The sequence below is a fragment of the Heptranchias perlo genome, chromosome 1, assembly GCF_035084215.1.
Source record: "Heptranchias perlo isolate sHepPer1 chromosome 1, sHepPer1.hap1, whole genome shotgun sequence".
Taxonomy (NCBI): domain Eukaryota; kingdom Metazoa; phylum Chordata; class Chondrichthyes; order Hexanchiformes; family Hexanchidae; genus Heptranchias; species Heptranchias perlo.
The window spans coordinates 174,957,808-174,981,818 of record NC_090325.1 but is presented as its reverse complement, the minus strand read 5'-3'; the positions used below and the strand labels follow the sequence as shown (position 1 = coordinate 174,981,818).

Genomic DNA, 24,011 nt, shown 5'->3' with positions numbered 1-24,011 from the left:
TATAGCAGTTTATATAAAGAAATATATTAAAAGCTCATATTCCTAGAAACATAATGAATAACTTCTGTTCTTCCAATAAGATGTTTCAACACAAGTACGGAGACTGTACTGTTAAAATTCATCTTTACAACCCCAGAAACGATAACACACTTTATAAATGCAAGTTTTTTTTTATTTCTGTAGTGCCTTTCATGACGTCCCAAAATGCTTTACAGCCAATTAAATACTTTTTGAAGTAGTCACTGTTGTAATGTGGGGAAACGCGGCAGTGTACAGCAAGATCCGACAAACAACAATGAGATAAATTACTAGATAACCTGTTTAAGCGGGTTCGTTAAGGGATAAATATTGGCCAAGACACCAGGGAGAACTGCCATGCTCATCTTCAAATAGTCCCATGGGAACTGTTACGTCCACCTGAGGGCAAATGGGGCTTCAGTTTAACTCTTCAACTGAAGGATGGCTCCTCAGACAGTGCAGCACTCCCTCAGTACTGCACTAAGTGTCAGCCTAGATTATGTGCTGGAGTGGGACTTGAACCTATGACTTTCTCACCCAGGGGCGAGGGTGCTACTATTGAGCCAAGGCTGACACCTAAATAATTAAGTCATGATGCAGTAGTTTAAAGAAGTTAAATAAAGATAAAAGAAAATAAAGGAAAAAGCCTCAAATTAAATGAATAGAAATGAAATTGGATTGAGCCTCCTAAAATAGGTCTGGGTAACTGCTTTTAAGAACTCAGCAATTTTTTTAAAAAGTCTTTGGATTGCTGTTAAAAGCTCAAAAGGATAAAATATTTTTCTTTTTTTTTTAAGAAAGTCCTCAAAATCAAGATTACGGAAGTTTCTCTAAAATCCTTCAGTGCAAAATAATTGAAGTGTTTTATATGTATTTTAAGAAATCTAAAGGGCCACTGCCCTCATGACTAGCATTCATTCACAATATCATTAAAAAAATATTGTACTTTTTTATACCAAGAAATTGATGAAAACATAAATGTAGCTTTCAAGAAAATGCAAAACAAAGGTATCTGCCACGATTAGGTCAAGCACCTCCAAAGTCAGAAATGGTGGAAAAATAGAATTCTTTTTTGTACCAAGAAATCAGTAAAAACTGACGGTCAATTAAATCAAATCAAATATGGATTTTTTTTTAAAGTGAGGATAAAATAATAAAACAAGAAGCTGCAAGATGCCTGTTGCGACCCCACCAAGCAGCTTCTCTCTCCAGTCAAAGATTACTCAACTTTACCAATTGAAAGGGGGACTCCCAATACAGAATTCAGAGCTGTTTATAAAAGCACATTTATATTTAAAGTATTAATTATACTGACTTGTGAAATGACAGTTCTTAATGTTCTGATTTTAAAAGGATCACACAAATCCGACAGGAAGTTACTTATCAATTTTAATGAAAACCAATGAAGTACTTTATTTCTCATGAATTTTGTATTTTCTTCCTTTTTCAGGTTGCCCATACCATTCACCAGCTCGGAAGGCACATAGATGACTTGTTCCCATCCCAGGTCACTTGTCAATGCAGAGAAATGGACATGGGCGATTCATCCTCCAAGCATCTCTAAGTCATAGTGAACCATTCTAATTAAAGTATAAACTTGGATAGCATTCTACACTTCCTTTTAATTAAGCAACCAAATATCCCTCCCCAAATACAGTCCACTGCCAGCACAACATACCATGCTATTAATGGAGTGCAAGACTCCCAGCAGCACCACACGCAAGTGAAGGCGATACAGAATTGGTTGTCAATGACAAGTTATAATGGGTTACGAACAACTTGATACACTATTACAAACCATGATATCCTCAAGACAATCCAGAACAAATAGCCTTTGCACAAAATGTGAAGAATGAATTCAAGGTGGCATAATCAGCAGCTCCTACTTTCCTGCATGTAGCACATTATATTGTGCCTTTAGATTGGGTGTATAATGTTTCCCAATGCCCTTAACTGTGGTAACTAAAACAACAGCATCACCAAATGATAGTTTGATTAGAGAATTGTTGGTGCAATACTATTAGTTAATACAGCTACAACACTCTGATTTTTTTTCATAGAATCATAGAAAATAGGAGCAAGAGTAGGCCATTCGGCCCTGCTCCGCCATTCAAAATGATCATGGCTGATCGTCTAACTCAGTACCCTGTTCCCACTTTTTCCCCATATCCCTTTAGTATTAATATATCCATCTCCTTCTTGAATACATCTAATGACTTGGCCTCCACTGCCTTCTGTGGTAGAGAATTCCACAGGTTCACCACCCTCAGTGAAGAAATTTCTCCTCATCTCGGTTCTAAATGGCATACCCCGTATCCTGAGACTGTGACCCCTGGTAATGGATTCCCCAACCATCGGGAACATCCTCCCTGCATCTAGTCTGTCTAGTCCTGTTGGAATTTTATATGTTTCGATGAGATCACGTCTCATTCTTCTAAACTCTAGTGAATAAAGGCCTAGTCGACCCAATCTCTCCTCATACATCAGTCCTGCCATCCCAGGAATCAGTCTGGCAAACCTTCGTTGCACTCCCTCCATGGCAAGGACATCCTTCCTCACATAAGGACACCAAAACTGCACACAATACTCCAGATGTGGTCTCACCAAGGCCCTGTACAACTGCAGTAAGACATCCCTGTTCATGTACTCAAATCCTCTTGCAACGAACACCAACATACCATTCGCCTTCCTAACTGCTTGCTGCACGTGAATGCTCGCTTTCAGCGACTGGTGTACAAGGACACCCAGATCTCGTCGCACCTCCCCTTTTCCCAATCTATCACCATTCAGATAATAATCTGCCTTTCTGTTTTTACAACCCAAGTGGAGAATCTCACATTTATCCACGTTATACTGCATCTGCCATGTTCTTGCCCACTCACCCAACTTGTCTAAATCACATTGGAGCCTCTTTGCATCCTCCTCACAGCTTACATTCCACCCTAGCTTTGTGTCGTTTCAAACTTGGAAATGTTACATTTAGTTCCCTCGTCCAAATCATTGATATATATTGTGAATAGCTGGGGCCCAAGCACTGATCCCTGCGATACCCCACTAGTCACTGCCTGCCACCCAGAAAAAGACCCGTTTATTCCTACTCTCCGTTTCCTGTTTGTCACCAATTCTCAATCCATGCCAGTATATTCCCCCCCAATCCCATGTGCTTTAATTTTGCATACTAACCTCTTGTGTGGGACCTTATCAAAAGCCTTCTGAAAATCCAAGTACACCTCATCCACTGGTTGTCCCCTATCTATTCTACTAGTTACCTCCTCAAAAAACTCCAGTAGATTTAAGCATGATTTCCCTTTCATAAACCCATACTGACTTTGTCCAATCCCGTTAATGCCCTCCAAGTGTTTTGTTATCACATCCTTTATAATAGACTCTAGCATTTTCCCCACTACTGATGTTAGGCTAACTGGCCTGTAATTCCTTGTTTTTTCTCTCCCTCCTTTTTTAAAAAAAAATAGTGGGGTTACATTTGCCACCCTCCAATCTGTAGGAATTGTTCCAGAGTCTATAGAATTTTGGAAGATGATCACCAATACATCCACTATTTCCAGGGCCACTTCCTTTAGTACTTTGGGACGTGGATTATCAGGCCCTGGGGATTTGTCGGCCTTCAGCCCCATTAATTTCCCTAGCACTATTTCCTTTAAATGCTTGAGTATTAAAGGTCATGAAGGCAGTGGTCAATACTTCCATGTAGACCATTAAATCATCTCATCTTGCATGCGCATTAAGAACATAAGAAATTAGGAGCAGGAATCGGCCATACGGCCCCGCGAGCCTGCTCCGCCATTCAATAAGATCATGGCTGATCTTCAACCTCAACTCCACTTTCCCGCCCGATCCCCTAGAGTCCAAAAATCTGTCCATCTCAGCCTTGAATATATTCAATGACTCAGCATCCACAGCCCTTTGGGGTAGAGAATTCCAAAAAGTCACAACCCTCTGAGTGAAGAAATTCCTCCTCATCTCAGTTTTGAATGGCCGACCCCTTATCCTGCGACTATGCCCCCTAGTTCTAGACTCTAACCAGGGGAAACAATCTCTCAGCATCTACCCTGTTAAGCCCCCTCAGAATCTTGTATGTTTCAATGAGATCACCTCTCATTCTTCTAAACTCCGGAGAGTATCGGCCCATTCTACTTAGCCTCTCCTCATAGGACAAGCCTCTCATCCCAGGAATTAATCTGGTGAACCTTCGTTGTACCGCTTCCAAGGCACGTCCTTCCTTAGATAAGGAGACCAAAACTGTACGCAGTACTCCAGGTGAGGTCTCACTAAAGCCCTGTACAATTGTAGTAAGACTTCCTTACTCTTGTACTCCAACCCCCTTGTAATAAAGGCCAGCATGCCATTTGCTTTCCTAAATGCCTGCTGTACCTGCACAGTAACTTTTAGTGTTTCTTGAACAAGGACACTCAAGTCTCTCTGAACACCAACATTTAATAGAATATTTTTTAAATGGTGAGAAACTGTTTTTCTATTCTTCCTACCAAAGTGAATAGCCTCACATTTCCCCACATTTTACTCATCTTGCCCACTCACTTAATTTGTCTATATCCCTTTGCAGACTCCGTGTCTTCCTCATAACCTACTTTCCCATCTAGCTTTGTATCGTCAGCAAACTTGGATACATTACACTCGGTCCCTTCATCTAAAATCATTAATATAGATTGTAAATAGCCGAGGCCAAGCACCTCACTAGTTACAGCCTGACAACCCGATGACCCGTTTATCCCTACTCTGTTCTCTGTCCTTGAACCAATCCTCTATCCATGCTAATATATTACCTCCAACCCCGTGAGCCCTTACCTTGTGTAACAACCTTTTACGTGGCACCTTATTGAATGCCTTTTGGAAATCCAAATATACTACGTCCACTGGTTCCCCTTTATCTACCTTGCTAGTTACATCTTCAAAAAACTCTAATAGATTTGTTAATCACAATTTCCCTTCCATAAAACCATGTTGACTCTGCCCAACCATATTATGATTTTCTAAATACCCTGTTAGCACTTCCTTAATAACGGATTCCAGCATTTTCCTGACAACCGATGTCAGGCTAATTGGCCTGTAGTTCCCTGTTTTCTCTCTCCCTCCCTTCTTGAACATTTGCTACCTTCCAGTCCATTGGGACCATTCCAGACTCAAGAATTTTGAAAGATCATAACCAATGCATCCGGTATCTCTGCAGCCACCTCTTACAGAACCCTAGGATTTAGGCCATCAGGTCAAGGGGATTTGTCAGCTTTTAGTCCCATCAGTTTGTCCAGTACTTTTTCCTGTACTGATATTAATTGTTTTAAGTTCCTCACTCTCATTTACCGCTTGGTTCCCCACTATTTTTGGTATGCTTTTTGTGCCTTCTACTGTAAAGACAGATAGAAAATATTTGTTTAACACATCTGCCATTCCTTGATTCCCCATTATAATTTCTCCTGTCTCAGCCTCTAAGGGACCCACATTTACTTTTGCTACTTTCTTCCTTTTTACATACTTGTAGAAGCTCTTACAATCTGTTTTTATATTTCTTGCTAATTTACTCTCATACAATTTTCTCCCTTTTAAATCAATTTCTTGGTCATCCTTTGTTGCTTTCTAAAACTCTCCCAATCTCCAGGCTTATTACTCCTCTTGGCAACATTATAGGCTTCTTTCAATCTAATACTCTCCTTAACTTCTTTAGTTAGCCACGGGTGGATCCACTTTTCCCGTGGAGTTTTTATTTCTAAATGGAATGTATACTTGTTGAGAATATTGAAATATTTCTTTAAATCTTTGCCATTGCCTTTCAACTGTCAAACCCTTTAATTTAATTTCCCAATCTACCTCTGACAACTCGCCCCTCATCCCTACGTAATTGACTAGTTTAAGACTCTAGTTTCTGACTTAAGTACGTTACTTTCAAACTGAATGTGAAATTCTATCATATTATGATGATCAGTCTTCTCCAGAGGATCTTTCACTGCGAGATTACTAATTAATCCTATCTTATTATATAATACAAGATCTAAAATAGCCTGTTCTCTGGTTGGTTCCATGACGTATTGCTCCAGGAAACCATCTCGAATACATTCCATGAACTTGTCTTCTAAACTACCTCTGCCAATTTGATTTGCCCAGTCTATACCCGGATTAAAGTCCCCCATGACGACTGCATTTCCTTTGTTACAAGCTCCCATTATTTCATGATTAAGACTCTGTCCAACAGTATTGCTATTATTAGGGGGCCGATAAACTACTCCCACCAGTGTTTTCTGCCCCTTGTTATTGCAGCACAGATGTGTATATTTCAAGTTAATTCCCTTCTCCAACCAACATCAGTGTGAAGTGGCGGCTACAAGCCACTTGACAAATGAAAGCTAGCACTGCACTCGCAAACTCAATCTAACATTTTTTTTAAAAAACTAGCGGAGCTCATATCAAGAAGTACACTTTCTTTAGAATTACTCTGAAAAGCAATTTGCAATACCAAATCTATCTTTACACCATTGCATTCTGTTCAGAAATAGATTAATTCTAATCAGAAAGCTGTAAATTCAATGACTAATAAAGCTGGAACTCTTTTCAATTTATCCAGTGACCCTTACCTTAGTGCCCTACCCATTGTCTCGTAATTCATGTCTGGCTTGTTCTTGTGTTTGCCCCAAAGCTTGGATACTGCCTTAGAGTCAACCAGTTTGAAGATGCCCTTCTCACGCTGAGTCCATTTGATATATCGAGGGCAGGTGTTTTTGTCTTGTAGTAAGTCAAGGAGGAACTCCCAGAGGTATGTAGTGTTCCCTGATGAAACAAAACACAGAAGATGCATGGCACACTCTAGACAAGATGTAAAGTTAGAGACAATTACATCAGTTCAAGCTATCGGGAAATAAAAGGTGTAATCTTTGTGAACATTTCTTGTATGCAGTGCAGCACACTGTTTCAGCAATGCACAGCACAGAAGTAGTGGGATGCAAGTTTGATCTCCCCTTTCTTCTCTCCCCCATCACACCTCATTGAATTTGTAATATCTGCCAGAGGGGGAAAGTACCTCGGGGACGCTGTCACTCACATGCTAGCCACAGACTGACAAGCATCAGTGGAGGTAACATTCAGAACTCGGAGTGCAACGAAGGTTTACCAGGCTAATTCCTGGGTTGGCAGGACTGATGTATGAGGAGAGATTGGGTCGACTAGGCCTATAGTCACTAGAGTTTAGAAGAATGAGAGGTGATCTCATTGAAACATAAAATTCTAACAGGACTAGACAGACTAGATGCAGGGAGGATATTCCCGATGGCTGGTGAGTCCAGAACCAGGGGTCACAGTCTCAGGGTACAGGGTATACCATTTAGAACAGAGATGAGGAGAAATTTCTTCACTCAGAGGGTGGTGAACCTGTGGAATTCTCTACCACAGAAGGCAGTGGAGGCCAAGTCATTAGATGTTTTCAAGAAGGAGATGGATATATTTCTTAATGCTCAAGGGATATGGGGAAAAAGTGGGAACGGGGTACTGAGTTAGACGATCAGCCATGATCATTTTGAATGGCGGAGCAGGCCCGAAGGGCCGAATGGCCTACTCTTGCTCCTATTTTCTATGTTTCTATGCTTGGCTGCCTACCTGGGCTCTCTTGACTGTAGGAATTATGTAAGAAAGTGAGATTAGAGTGGGGACTACAAAGACAGGCGTTGCCTTCTGTGCAGGCAAAGGGAACTTACAATGTTGGGTACATACTAGAAAGTGCAAGTACTCCCCCCCCCCCCACCCCCCACCCCACCAAATGTTATGTTTCATTTAAATAGCGATGTATAAAAAAAACTAATTACAGGGCTCCTCCATGACCTTTTTAAAACCAACCATTAATCTCAAGGTGGGGGGGGGGGGGGGGGGGGGGAAACGGGACAATGACAACAACTTACAATCCTTACACTAAAATGTTCATACAACACTAAGTAATGGAGATTTGCATAAGTTCCAATCTTTTTCTCCTCTCCTGAAGGCATCAACTCCTTGCTGGGGTATAGTTTCACAAGTACCTGTCACCCTCTGGTACCCAGCTGGTCTGTCTTTGTGTGTGAACCTAGATGGTGACTGCGGCAGGAATTCAATTGTGGAGGACATTACAGTCGAGCTTACTCCTCACCTTACGTCAACATGTGCACTTTCCAGCAGTGATCACAGAATTTTACAGCAGAGGTGGCTGCCATATGGCCCATTGCACCTGTGATGGCTATCTGAACTATCCACTTCGTTCCATTCTCCTGCCCGTTTCCTATTACGCTTTCAATTTTATTCACATCTATTTTAAAAACCAGTATGGATTTGGTGCAAAAAAATCCTCCTCTTGTTTTTTGGTGATAAATTTATGCCCTCCAGTTACCACCTCCCCAACCAGTGGAAATAGTTTTCTCCTACGTAACTCATTAAAACCCTTTATGACTTTGAACACACTGATCAGATCTCCCCTTAATCTTCTCTGTTCTAAGAAATGTTCTGGCTTAGCTTTCATTTCCAAGCCCTGGACCAGAGGCCAATTATAGCACCCTCTACTCCCCTCTTTCACCTTCCCACCCTGGAGCAGTCAGTAGCATCAAAAACTGTAAGCAAGCAATATCATTTCACCCAAATTACTATATCTTCGTCATGTCCTTCCGGAAACAGCATCTGGATTTGATATAATTGAAAGAGGAGAACATTGCTCCCTTCTCCTTCCCTCCACCAGGCCCCCCACCTCCATCAAACAAACTTTAATTTGGTCTATTTCAGGATGCCTGCACATATTTATTAAGTACCTCACACCCATTTCTACTGATGGGGGATACACAACACCTGTCCTTATGATTTCCCCCACAACTGCCCATGATTTTCCATATATTCTGCCATAACAAATCATCAGCTGCTACAATAGTGTATAATAAATATACTGTTACACTTCTGTTTGGCTCTGCATGTTTTCTCTTGCCAATTTGTCTGTCAACTCTTCCCGTCCTAAAGGCAGAATCCTTGCTGGGGTGGAGGTCCACCGGTACTGGATGCCCTTAAGTAACTTTACCCACATGGCCATTCTGTATGTGAGTCTGAACAGTGAGGGTCAATGAGGTATTGGCTGCAGAGGGACAAATCCCATGTTGACAAATACGCAGCAGTTGCAAGATAGCCAATTTGCCTCTCCCTAACCTGGGGGCACTGAGGCAAATCGAATCTTCCCCCTCCCACCTTCACACAACAGCCCAGCTGAGATCAACTAACTCAGCACAGATGGAGAATTAAACCAGAGACTATTTTGGTCTGCTTGACTCAGCTTCTCATTGGATAAACTCATTCAGCGGTTGGCTACGTGCACTTATGCTCTTATCTTTCTTTCTACGTCAAAATCTTGTACTGATTTTTACAAAGAAAGGTCAGTACAAGTTGAAACAGTGCAAAGGGGTGTGTTTTAACAAGCAGTGTTAACAGAATTTCATGTAGTAGAGAAACATTAAGGCTGATTATCCAAGTTCTCACACACCAGCGGGCACCTCGCCTCCTGCGCATAACAGGAAATCATCAGAGCACCACCCATAATTATCCATCCATAAATCATGGGCAGTGCACCCTTGATTTCCCTATTTGGGCGGCCAGTAGGCAAGGCTCCCAGCTGGTAATGGAAAGTCGGGAAAATGATCCCCATGATCTCACTAACAAATCACCAGTAAGTGACTTAGCTGCAGCGCAATAGTGAGACAAAAAATACCACTGCTTTTCCTCCAAAAATATCTGAATTTTATGCTTGTAGTAAACTTTTAACTGGGTTCATCCCACCAATTTACTATTCTTCTTAATGCACAATATCCTTACATTTCATGCCCTCTCCCCTTGACCCTTCCGTGGTTTTGTTAGTGTGGGAAGTCGCCTTTGGCAGCTACACTTACCCTTCCCTTCTCTAGCCTTCTTTTTCACAGACAGATCCGACGTAATATTAGGCAACCCAGACTGCTGGTTCTTTGGTTTTCGACCAGCTGTAAGACACATTGGAATGCTCATTTACTACAAATCTCACCAAATTAGTGAAAAGGGCACTCTGGCCCCAGATCAATTGCTTCAAAAAGGGGAGCGGGAAAGGGGAAAAAAGACCTGGCAGAATGTGGTTTTATTATTTTTTTAAAAAGTTGATTTTGAATTGATGCTCACCTAAAACAAAAAAGTTTTATTTTATTCATAAAATTATGATATGGTGATACCTTTTTACCTGAAGTTGATGTTGGCTTCAGATTTTTACGCCTAACTTCAAATTCCAGTTAAATTTACTTACAAGCATTTGACTGAAATTTTAAAAAGTCCTAATTTCCCACGATCCCAATTATTAGGCATTTTATTTCCACCCCCCACCAACTTTTTAGTTCTTATTCTCTGAAAACACTGACTCTTTTGGGCACAAGTGTAGGGGTGAAAGCAGTCCTTCACCACCTTACCCAATAGACCGTTCCACATGTACAAGAGTGTGTTGGCAAGCTATTTGACATGGAGGGCATCACAGCTTAGTAATCTCTTCACCTAACATCCACTAGTGCACACTTTCTAGCAGGGAAACTCACCACTTGATTTCCCTCCCCCTTCCCCCTCTCGACACCAACTGTAGCATCCCAACTCCTACCCTGGCTGAGACCAGTGCAGACTGGAGATTAAACCAGAGGGTCTTCTGATCTATTTGGCTCAGTACCAGATGCCTTTACCCTTTAAGTGAGCAGGAGAATGCGATCAGAAAGTTGAGAGCAATGGACCAGTGATCAAATTTACATAAAGGCACATCACTGTCAATCACAGCACATAGAGAAACACTGCTAAAAGAGCCAGTTGGATAGTTGCATCAGTCATCACTATGGTTGACAGTACTTACAAGCCCTTCATGGCATCAAGCTTTAACACAAAGTACTAATTTTTTAAAAAATCTATGTTTTTGTTGAATTTTTGCATCCAAAGTGAAGGGAGTCAGTGTTGGGGAACGGAACATTTTTTCCAATTTTGTACTCAAGTCTCAGAAATTAGCCCTTCTGTTTCATGACCAGATAGAAAGAAAAGTACTCTACCCCAACAAAGTGACTTAACTCCAATCTCATATGCATCAATATGGACTTTTCATTCGCTGCACCAGCCACCTTCATTGAGTGAAATTACCAATTTAGTGTCAAATGATGCCGGTTATGGGCAGTTTAGTGTTGTGGGCTGCACCCAGTATGAACTACGTTGAGAATATCTGAAGTTATTTCAGTTAGGATCCTTACCAATAAAGAAAAAGAGACTTTTATCCCACCAAATATCACTGAATTAAAACCCAGGTACCAATCCAAATCAAAATTCATGAAGGGCAAATATAAATAAGGTTTTTCTAAGAACCCCCTCCCACCCATAAAAAAATCTAGATACTCTTTGTAAAATTCAGTGACAGATACTTGCAAGAGGGGAAAAATATTTTGTACCTTTCTTTTTTTTGGTTGGCTCAGGGGTTTCCAGTATTGGTAAAGCAGGAGATGTGTCCATTGGCTCAGGCTCCTCTGTTGACACTTCCACTACAGTCTCTGTGATCACATCAGGCCTCATGGCAGCGTGGTCAAATTCTGGGGTCGACACACAGGGTGGCACAAATACCTGGACTATATTGAAAAGATTAAAAAAAACTAACAATCAAAACCTACAAAAGTAGTGACATTGCTGCTTATATCCTACTCACACTCTCCAAAAAAAAAATCAAAGACTATGACATTAACCTTGAAGACAATGGCACATTTCATGCACAGTACACAAGTGATCTTCCATTTAGTGTGAATTCTGATGAAGTTACATCTTTGGTGGCTGTCATTTTAACCTGTCTGAGCATATCCAACCTGCTTATTAAACAATCATAAAATGCCCCAAAACATCAAAGTATTAGGTGTATAAGGTCTCCAGTTACTCTCCTCACCTTCATTAAAAGTGCAGCAGAGACAATGGGCTCAATATTATAAGGGCGGCGGGTTCTCAGCAGGGGGTCGACTGGGCACGTGGGTAACGTGCCCGGTGAAATCAGTGTGCGCCGCACGGAATCACAGGCTAATTGGAGCCACTTACCTGTGCTTCCGGGTTTCCCGCTGGTAAGCTGCGCGGAGGGCGGACTGCGCATGCGCAGCAAGGTCTGTCAGCTGGAGGAGCTCTATTTAAAGGGACAGTCCTCCACTGACTGATGCTGCAGAAAATAGGAAAAATTACTACATGGAGCAGCCCAGGAGGAAGGCTGCTCCCAGATTTAACGATGCCTCACTCCAGGTATCACTGGATGGGGTTCCCCCCGGCGGTCGGGAGGAAGCAGCCTGTCTCTGCCACCAAGGCGGCCTGGTTCGAGGTGGCAAAGGAGGTCACCAGCACCACCTACATATCGCGCACCTGCATACAGTGCAGGAGGCGCTTCAATCACCTAAGTAGGTCAGCCAAAGTGAGTACACTTACTCATTTCCCCTACACTCCGTCTGCCACATCACCGCCCCCACCCCACATCTCCTTCTGCACTGCCAACACTACTCTGTCACATCACTCCTCACACCTACTCAAAGCTCATCCTCACCTCGCCAGTACTCATCCCACCACTACCACTCAACCCAATCCTCATACAATCTCATGGCTGTCTCATACTCACCCTCTCATGCATCTCTTTCATGGTCAGCCTCACTCAACCTGCCACTACCTGCGTGCATCACATATGTGCAGTAGGAAGCGTAAGGCAAATGTGTCGTGAGCATGAACGGGATGCACGAGGGTGTTTGAGGGTTTGTCATGGTGTTTACTTATATTTAATTTCTGATCAACTCACATTACATAATATATTGTCACCACTACTGCCATGTCTTTGCGAATCTTGTCTGGTTTGTGCAATAATGCCCTTTCCTGAGGATCACAATGAAGACCCACAACTGATGCCACCCATTGTGTCACTGCAGAGTGTGTGTAGGTGTATTTGCAGGGCTCTTTTGTGCAGACGACTGAGAGACGTCGGCGATGTCCCCGGTGGCACCCTGGAAGGATGCGAAGGGGAAGTTGTTGAGGGCAGTGGTGATTTTGACAGCGACAGGTAAGAAGATGGTGCTCGGGCCAGCTGGGAGCAGCTCGGCATGAAGGAGGCTGCAGATGTCCACGACTACATGTCGAGTGACTCTGAGCCTCCGTGTGCACTGCTGCTCAGAGAGGTCCAGGAAGCTGAGCCTCGGTCTGTGGACCCTGTGCCGAGGGTAGTGCCCTCTGTGACGCATCTCTCTCTGCCGTTGCCCTTCCTCCTGCTGTGGCAGGTGGATGTGTCACAGCACTGTCAGAGGTGGACGGCATGGCCAGCAAGGCTGGTGATGCTGTTCGCCCTCTAAGGAGGTCATGACTGCAGCTACAGCGGCCCCCATCCGGAAGATCTACATCTGAGGGGGTCCGCAAGGTAGGTACATGTGTCTGGACACCGGGGTAAGTGTGCAAGTTGGTGAATTTTATTATTAGGAGGAGGGTGGTGGAGGCCAAACTTTGTCCAAAGTGACAGAGTGAGGGTCTCCCTCCCCCCCCCCCCCCCCAACTGTCCAATGGACCTTTGCAGCTGCCACGGGCTGGTGGCTGCAACACGTCCATTTCAACTGGGAGCGTTTCCCCCAGTACGGGAAACAGTCTCGGTTCATTGCAAAATCCCACCCCTCCTAAAATATCAGGTCACAGGTCTGTTAACAACCTGTAGTACCTGTTTAAGTACTTTAAGTGGCACCCCGCCGGCTTTAATTGCCGGCGGGAGTCCCACATGCGGGGGCTGCGCGCGCATGTCAGCGCGTCACCGGGGAACCCGGAAGTAGGTGGGTTGGAGCTGGGCTCCAGACCCGCCCCAGGAATCCCTGATTTTCGCAGCCCCGTCACGAACGCACCCGATTGCGGGTGCTAAAATCGAGCCCAATGTTCCATTCCCATGGAACGCGAGCTCCTAGGTGGCAGAATTCTATTCCACATCGTACCTCAAACATTGATCTCTCCCCAAGAAGTAAGACTCAAGTATAAGCATGATAAAAACAATGTTACTTAATCCTGAAAGAACAGGAACAGCAAGAACATAAGAAATAGGAGCAGGAGTAGGCCATATGGCCACTCGAGCCTGCTCCACAACTCAATAAGATCATGGCTGATCTTTAGCCTCAACTCCACTATCCTGCCTTGTCCCCATATCCCTTGATTCCCTTAGTGTCCAAAAATCTATCTATCTCAGCATTCAATGACTCAGTGTCCACAGCCCTCTGGGGTAGAGAATTCCAGATTCACAACCCTGAGTGAAGAAATTCATCTCAGTCTTAAATGACCGACCTCTTATCCTGAGACTATGCTCACTAGTTTTAGACTCGCCAGACAGGGGAAACAACCTTTCAGCATCTACCCTGTCAAGCCCCCTCAGAATCTTGTATGTTTCAATGAGATCACCTCTCATTCTTCTAAACTCCAGAGAGTATAGGCCCATTCTACTTAATCTCTCCTCATTGAATCCTTGGTTGAGAGGGTTGTCCAATCTAGTGAACCTTCACCGCACTGCCTCTAAGGCAAGTATATCCTTCCTTAGATAAGGAGACCAAAACTATATGCAGTACTCCAGGTGGGTCTCACCAAAGCACTGTATAATTGTAGCAAGACTTCCTTACTCTTGTACTCCAATCCCTTGCAATAAAGGCCAACATGCCATTTGCCATCCTAATTGCTTGCTGTACCTACCTGCATGCTAATTTCCTGTGTTTCTTGTATGAGGACACCCAGATCTCTCTCAACACCAACAGATGAAAGGTCTTCGACCTAAAACGTCAACTCTGTTTCTTTCTCCACAGATGCTGCCTCACTTACTGAGGTCTTCCAGCATTTTCTGTTTTTATACCAACATTTAATAGTTTCTCACCATTTAAAAAATATTCTGCTTTTCTATTCTACCTACCAAAGTGAATAACCTCACATTTCCCCACATTATATTCCATCTGCCATCTTCTTGCCCACCTACTTAACCTGTCTATACCCTTTTGCAGTCTCTGTCCTCCTCACAGCTTACTTTCCTACCTACCTTTGTATCATCAGAAAACTTGGATACATTACAGTGTGTCCCTTCATCGAAGTCATTAATATGGATTGTAATTGGCTGAGGCCCCAGCACTGATCCTTGCGGCGCCCCACTAGTTACATCCTGCCAGTCTGAAAATGACCCATTTATTCCTACTCTGTTTTCTGTCCGTTAACCAATCCTCTATGCTAATATTACCCCGAACCCTATGAGCCCTTATCTTGCACCTAATGTGGCATCTTATCGAATACCTTTTGGAAATCCAAATATATTACATCGACTGGTTCCCCTTTATCTACCCTGCTAGTTACATCCTCAAAGAATTCTAATAAATTTGTTAAACATGATTTCCCTTTCATTAAACCATGTTGACTCTGACTAACGATATGATTTTCTAAGTGCCCTGCTACTACTTCCTTAATAATGGATTCCAGCATTGTCCCAATGACTGATGTCAGGCTAACTGGCCTGTAGTTCCCTGTTTTCTCTCTTCCCTCCTTTCTTGAATAGCAGGGTTACATTTGCTACTTTCCAATCCATGGGGACTGTTCGAGAATCTAGGGAATTTTAGAAGATCACAATCAACGCATCCACTAGCTCTGCAGCCGCCTCTTTTAGAAGCCTAGGATGTAGGCCATCAGGGCCAGGGGATTTGTTGGCTTTTAGTCCCATTAGTTTGACTAGTGCTTTTTCTATACTGATATTAATTGTTTTAAGTTCCTCACTCTCATTTGCGACTTGGTTCCCCACTATTCTTGGTATACTTTTTGTCTTCTACTGTGAAGACAGATACAAAATATTTGTTTAACATCTCTGCCATTTCCTTATTCCCCATTTTAATTTCTCCTGTCTCAGCCTCTAAGGGACCAACGTTTACCTTTGCTACTCTTCCATTTTACACACTTGTAGAAGCTCTTACAATCTGTTTTTATATTTCTTGCTAGTTTACTCTCATTTTATTTTCTCCCTTTTTAAATCAATTTTTTGGTTATCCTTTGCTGGTTTCTAAAACTCTCCCGATCCTCAGGCTTACTACTATTCTTCGCAACATTATAAGCCTTTTCTTTTAATCCAATACTATCCTTAACTTCTTTAGTTAGCCACGGATGGATCACTTTTCCCATGGAGTTTTTATTTCTCAATGGAATGTATATTCCTTGAGAATTCTGAAATATTTCTTTAAATGTCTGCCACTGTTCATCTACCGTCACATCTTTTAATCTGATTTCCCAATCTACCTTAGCCAACTCGCCCCACATACCTATGTAATTGGCTTTAAGTTTAACAAGGAGCATTAATCTAAATCAAATACTCTCAATACCAGTAACTAGTTAAAAAGAGGATTTGCTGTTTTGTTTGATGCGCAATCAGGGGATTTATGGCATTAGAGACTTGTGCCTGTGATTAGGGTCATTAGGAAAGGAGATGACGCTCAAAAATGTAATCTAAGAGGCTGGTCATGAAGAAATTATAATCTGACATTTTTATCCAGCAAGATTTCCTGTTCACACAACTAGCATGATCTCCAATTATTAAGTGTGGTGATTGGATACATGGCTCACAATTTATAAAAGGCACACATTTTGTGGTGTTCAGCTTTACAATGACCATATGAATATCCAGCATATGGAAAGTGTGCAAAAGGAGAGAGAACACATGAAAGAGACAGGACATATCAAAGAGAGAATGCGCAAAAGATAGAGAGAATGTGAAAGGGAGAGTGAGAGAAAAGAAAGAGAAACTTGTATTTGTATAGCACCTCATATCTCTCAGGAATCCCAAAACACTTCATATATAACTCTGAAGTGCAGTGAATATTGCGTACAGTAAGGTTCCATAATGAGGGGGATGATCAGTTAACGTTTTTTTAAAAATTGGCATTGGTTATAGGAAGATCGTTGGCCGGGACACCGGGAAGAATGCTGCTCTGTTTCAACGTGCTACGAGATCTTTAACAGGCAATTACGGCCTTGGTTTAATATTTGTCCAAAGAATGACAATGCAGCATTCTGTCAGCATTGATTGATGTGTCAGCCGAGACAATGTGCGTGAACCGGGCTTGAAAACACAACCCTCTGACTCAGAAGTGCTATCAACTGAGGCAAGTTGTTACAAAATTAAATTTGAACAAAGTTAGGGTAAAATGAAGCACAGGTTCTCCTGTAAAGGAAATGTACATGGTACTCTGGATATGAGCATAAAAAAATGTGCAAACTTTGGCCATATATGGCCTGTGAGCCCTGGCAATCCAGTTTTATATTTCTCACTTGCAGATTTTTTCAGTTCAAATTTCATGGGCCCGGAAGTTTCTTATACACAGCTTGAAATATATGCAAATCAATAGAACATTGATTAAAAAAATTATATGGCTTATGTAGCCCATGGCATATTATTGTTGTAGTAGTATCCAGACAGTCCATGAACACAAAAAGCTTGAAACCCCCTGCCCCCGACCACTGTAATTCAATCTTTTTATGTAAAGTAGTAATTCTCAAAAATATTCTTTTTTGTGCAATTAAACTGACTACACAATATTTAAATTAATCTGGAAGCCTGAAAGATCTGTAGCAGTCATAATTATATTCTGTAATATATATCCTGCAATGACTGCCAAATAAAGAGAACACTCAGAAAATACAGGACCGTACAATTTAATAAATTGCTATTTTCACAGGATTTTTATTTCATGCAAAGCCAATAACAAATTAGGCTAAATTGGCTCAAAATATTAATGAGGGGTTTTAAATTTCACCCATGAAATCTAAGCAAGTTCTTTATCCATATATTTATAGTTGGAAGTCTCCCCCCAATATTGTGGCATATTTGGGCAGGATGCAATAAAGATTATGTATAAGTTGTTGGTCTCAACAAACAAAAAAAAAATCTGCATTTTCCTTTAACTACAAATGAAGCAGTGAAGAAACAGAAATCTCTTTAATCCACCCCACTCTTCCTCCTTCTCCTTTCCCACAACCTTCCTTAGCATGCCCCTCCTTATCTCTCTTCTGCCCTTTGATAAATAGACAGGGGATGTTGCAATTGCTGTAACTCTTGCTCTAGAGCTGCTATAACTAATTTGGCATCACAGCAATGATGTCGTTCATGTGCAACACTTAGTCAAGTAGAAATTACTGTACTATTTCAATGCCTTTTGGAGTACATCCCTCAAGACTAACATTTCAGAGCCATAAATTATCCCACACTTAAGAGCAACCAGTTCAGAGTATTTAGATGAATGACTATCAGTTTGACACCACACTGTACTCAAAAAGACACTGAAATAGTACATCAGTTTCTTTGCAACAAAGACACTATTAAAATTACAAGAGGGTTGGCTTGTGTGGAGCATAAACACCGGCATGGACCTGTTCGGCCAAATGGCCTGTTTGTGTTGTACATTCTATGTAAGAGTTCAGAAAGTTGTGGGTTCAATTCCCCCCACCAAGAACTTGAGCACATAATATAGGCCAACAGTTCACAGCAGTACTAAGGTAGCACTGCAATGTTGGTGGTGTCATCCTTTGGATGAAACATTAAACCAAGTTCCAGTAATTCAGATGGCCTTAAAAGATCCCATGACACTATTCAAAAAGGAACAAGGACTTCTCCCAGTGTTCTGGACAACATCCCTCCCTCAACCAACACTGCCAAAAAAAACTGACTAACTGGTCATTTATCTCACTGCTGTTTGTGGGATTTTGCTGTGTGCAAAAAGGTTGCCATATTTACCTACACAACACTGACTAATTAATTGCTTTTGGCAAATCCTGAGAGATGTAATAAAGTACTATACAAATGCAATTTCTCTCTTTCAACAGAGAGTTCTATCTACATGAAATACAGTTGCAAACTAAGAGCTTGCCCCTCCAACATCATAGTATTCAAAAATGGTTCTACCCCAAATAGAACATACTGCACTATGAACAAGATTGATTCGTAGTTAAAATGAAGAATTTAAAAAGTTAATTGACCCCTCTGCAGCCATTGACATGGTCAACCATGCCATCATCCTGCAATGCCTCCTCCATTGTCCAGTTCCATCTAACTGCACTTGCTTGGTTCCACTTCTTATTATCTGAATGTTGCCAATAACACCTCCAGCGATGGCTTCTCATCCCTCCCCTGCACCTTCACCTCAGAGTGCATAAAAATTCTATCTGTGGCCTCTTCCTTCTGCCTCATCAATATGTTGCATCTTCCTCATCTCCAATCTCACCTCTGAGTAAGGAGGTCATGGGTTCAAGCCTCACTTGAGATGCAAGCACAGTTTATGGCGACACTTCAGTACAGTACTGAGGGAGTACTGCACTGGCGGAGGCTGCGTCTTTCAGATAAGACGTTAAACCAAGACCCCGACTGCACTCAGGTGGACGTAAAAGATCCTGGCGGAGGAATGAGGGCGGGAAAGAGGAAGGAGGGAAAGAGGAAGGATGTTACAGGAAGAGAGTTTTTGTCCATAAGCAATGCCATTGGAGAGAAACTAATCAGAATACATTATTCAGCAGATGGCATAATATCCATAATTGTAACAAGTCTATCCTCTGACTCACAAGGACAATACCACAGGAGATCCACTAATACATATAATAGGGGATCTCCCATGGCATTATTCATTAAATAATGAATGATGCAGTGCCCCCCCGCCCCCCACCCGTCAACTTCCTGAACAACTATGAGATGAAAGACACCACCAGATCCTGGCTACAGTTTTGGACTGTCAAGCCGTGATGATGATTCATGATAAATCAAATGATATGCAGTTTTATAGCAACACAAGCTTTATACCAGGTACTGCAAAAAGCATCATTCTGCTGCAAAGGTTGAACGGTGTTTAAATTCAACTTTCCCTTTAATTCCACAGTCTAATTGTTACAAATAAATGCAGCCTGGAGTCACCGGGAGCCTAATTCATGTTCAGTGAAAGAGCTTGGGATATGCTCATCAGTTTTAGGTTGCTGCTCAGAAACAGGCAGCATTTCAAGATTTCAGTTGCAAAATAGGCAGTGTTGTCTGAAGCGTGCCGTGTGGTTTTTACTATTACACATTTCTAAATATTACATTGGAAGCCTCGTATATAGTGCATACTTCCTCTACTATATTTCTATCACACTCTTCCATTTCAACTTGAGTAACCCCATGAGATCTGCTAATATACATCACTTTTGCAAACTTTCTTTCAAATGCAAGAGGGAATTTAATTCCCAGTTATATAAAAGTGCTCTCTCCCAAGGCAAAATTTTCTCTATACTTAAAAAAAAATAGCAATATTCGTTACCCTGGCCTTTTACAGACCCATATATCTTTACGACAAAACAAAGTATTCAAACTTGTGTTTAAAGTGGTGTAAATACCTCTAATAAATCTGACCACTGTTTGGCAAATTGATGATTGGAACAGCAGTGCTGCCTCCAACAGCAGAGAAGTTTAATATTACACTTCGTTAACTCAGAAGTGCTTGCTGTAATTTAGGATTAATTTCTAATGGCCCAAAAATTGCTGGAAAAATAATCGAATTAACGGCACTTGCTATTAGTAGTTCGTAAAAAATCCAGCAATTGGTGAAGAAGAGATGCACCACGAGTTCTGATTCTCCACAAATTGCAGAATGATCTGCTGTTAGTCTCGACAAAACCAAAAAAATTTCAACCTTGCAGTGTGCCTCCCCACTAAAATTCATCATGTCCCCTGAAATTTCGGGATTGACACCGTTAATGCAAATTAATCGTAACAGCACCATTTAGGGCTGGTAATTCATGTTGTAAGGACTCTCCCGGTCAACGATGTGATTTATGGTCCTGACATGACTCCACCTTGGAGGTCCAGCAAGGAAACAAATGAAGCTGTAGAGTCTCACTCCAGCAGGCAGTGAATTGTTTCTATAGGTTTTTAAAACAATGTCTTGGCAGTATTTTTGTGCCAGTCTTGCCATCCAGTTAAGTGTCAGAAGCCAATAATTTTCAGGATGTAAATCTGTTTCGACACGCAAATGAAAATTAGATAGATTTTTTTCAGAAAATAATTTTGGGATACAGTATACAGTACATTTGAGACATGATGTGGTAAGTGTAGCATGGGAGGAAAAAGGTGTCTTAGGACCTATGGTTCCTAAAGCTCCCCATCACTGGGGGTTTTCCTCATGTAATTTCTGGGTCTGTTGTAAACTAATTGATAGAGATTGATTGCTAAGATTAGTCAACAATTCGATCATCAACATATCGTGTGACTACCAAGATGGTAGAAGGCCAACTAGATGGACCTGGAGTCTTTTTTTGTCTAGCAATTCCTATGTTCCTATGAAAGCAGTTCCACTGCTCCTGATAATGGACAAGGCTGATGGTTCTATACATTGAGTTAAGAATGTTTGTATGTTTCACACACCTACCCTGCCATTCACTCATTAACTTCTCAAGGACCAATACAACAATTCCCAAACACAACTAGGTTACCATGACCTCATCTTCTGCTTATTCTTTTTAATATTTTTCTTACTTTTCCTTTCGGTCTCTTCTTTTCTCACTCTCTTAATCTACTACCCTTCTGCCCCTCTCTATTTCTCTTTCTGTATCTAATTTGACTCTAATTCACCCTATTTCCTGCCTCGTCATTCGCTCAGTTTCTTTCTCTATCCTTTTCTTTCATTGGTTAAGGTGATAGACCATTGGGTACGATGTTGATGAGATTCCTGATGCAACATTGACATCGCTGCACCATTATTGTTTTGCATTTCCAGCAATTTGTGGTGCAAATATAGTGCGATCTGAAAGGTGAGGTAAAACATCCAATTAACGTTGCTCACTAGATGTGCCATTCCAGCATTTCTGACCCTATATATTTATCTCTAATTATTGCAATTTCTAATAACCCAAGGCATGGAGTTCCTCAAGTACAAATGATACCAAATACACATCAATACAACAGTATCAATGCATACTGGAAAGACAAAAATAAAAAATCATATCTATTGCACACGGGAATATGATGTGGTGATAACTGAGACCTGGCTCAAAAAAGGGCAGGATTGGGTGCTAAATATTCCTGGATACAAGGTGTTCAGGAAAGATAGGGAAAGGAAGAAATGGGGGGGGGGGCGGTATTAAGGAGAATATTGCAGTGCTGGAGAGAGAGGATGTCCTGGAAGGGTTAAGGACAGAATCTATTTAGTTAGAGATAACAAGAGAGGTGCCATTTCACAACTGGGTGTATTCTATAGGCCACCAGCTAGTGGGAAGGAGATAGAGGAGCAAATTTGCAGGGAAATTACAGAGAGGTGCAAAAGCCATCGAGTTGTGATAACGAGGGACTTCAACTACCCTAATATAGACTGGGATAGTAATAATAAGGGAAAAGAGGGGGGGGGGGGGGGGGAAGAATTTTTGACCTGTGTTTAGGAGAACTTTCTTGACCAGTACATTTCCGGCCCTACGAGGAAGGAGGCTTTGCTGGACTTGGTTCTGGAGAATGAGGCAGGCCAAGTGGAGCAAGTGTCAGTGGGGGAACATTTAGGGAACAGCGATCATAATATCATAAGGTTTAGAATAGTTACGGAAAAGGACAAGTAAAAATACTCAATTGGAGAAGGGCCAATTTCAGTGGGATGAGAACAGATCTGGCCCAGGCAAATTGGAATCAAAGATTGGCAGGCAAAACTATAATTGAACAACGGGCAGCCTTTAAGGAGGAGATGGCTCAGGTATAGTCTCATAACTGTACATCGCTGCACATCTGCCACGTCTGCTCATTTCACCAGCCTGTCTATATCCTCTTGGTGTGCAGTTCTGCCACATTCCCACGTGGGAGAAAGATAGGGCAACTAAAGCCAGAGCTCCCTGGATAACAAAAGAGAGAGTAAGATGAAGCAGAATAAAATGGCGTATGACAGACGTCAAGTTGATAACACAAGTGAGAACTATGCAGAATATAGAAAGTTCAGAGGGGAAGTGAAAAGGAAATAAGAGGGGCAAAGAAAGAGTATGACAATAGACTGGCAGCAAACATAAAAGGGAATCCAAAAGTCTTCTACAGGCATGTAAACAGCAAACGGGCAGTAAGGAGGGGTAGGGCCGATCAGGGACCAAACAGGAGATCTACTCATGGAGGCAGAGGGCATGGCCGGGGTATTAAATGAGTACTTTGCATCAGGCTTTACCAAGGAAGATTATGCTGCCAGAGTCTCAGTAAAGGAAGATATAGTTGAGATACTGGATGGGCTAAAAATTGATAAAGTACTAGAACAGCTAGCTGTACTTAAAGTAGATACGTCACCCAATCCAGATGGGATGCATCCTAGGTTGCTGAGGGAAGTAAGGGTGGAAATTGCAGAGGTACTGGCCATAATCTTCCAATCATCCTTAGATACAGGGGTGGTGCCAGAGGACTGGAGAATTGCAAATGTTACACCCTTGTTCAAAAAAGGGTGTAAGGATAAACCCAGCAACTATAGGCCAGTCAGTTTAACCTCAGTGGTGGGGAAACTTTTAGAAACGATAATCCAGGACAGAATTAGCAGTCACTTGGACAAGTGTGGATTGATTAGGGGAAGCCAGCACAGATGTGTTAAAGGCAAATAGTGTTTAACTAACCTGATAAGAGTTTTTGATGAGTTAAGAGAAGGTAGATAAGGGCAATGTGGTTGATGTGGTGTATGTGGACTTTCAAAAGGCATTTGATGAAGTGCTGCATAATAGGTTTGTCATCAAGATTGAAGCCTATTGAATAAAGGGGGCAGTAGCAGCATGGGTACAAAATTGGCTAAGTAACAGGAAGCAGAGAGTAGTGGTGAATGGTTGTTTTTCGGACTGAAGGGAGGTATACAGTGGTGTTCCCCAGGGATCGGTACTAGGACCACTGCTTTTCTTGATATATATTAATGACTTGCACATGGGTGCACAGGGCACAATTTCAAAATCTGCAGATGACACAAAACTTGGAAGGGCTG

General features: G+C 41.9%; 1 protein-coding gene across 7 annotated transcripts in view; it reads right to left on the bottom strand.

Moving 5' to 3' along the window:
- Positions 1-24,011, bottom strand: part of LOC137328028 (ETS-related transcription factor Elf-2-like) — a 139,580-nt gene that overhangs the window by 21,287 nt on the left and 94,282 nt on the right. For 5 of the 7 annotated variants that reach the window (XM_067994120.1, XM_067994110.1, XM_067994102.1 and 2 more), the window contains 3 exons: positions 11,472-11,645; positions 9,927-10,013; positions 6,621-6,813 (listed from right to left, as the gene is read on the bottom strand). In XM_067994120.1, coding sequence (XP_067850221.1) covers positions 6,621-6,813; positions 9,927-10,013; positions 11,472-11,645 — 454 coding nt within the window. The remainder of the gene's footprint in view (positions 1-6,620; positions 6,814-9,926; positions 10,014-11,471; positions 11,646-24,011) is intronic. The other 2 variants (XM_067994128.1, XM_067994157.1) reach the window with 1 other exon arrangement.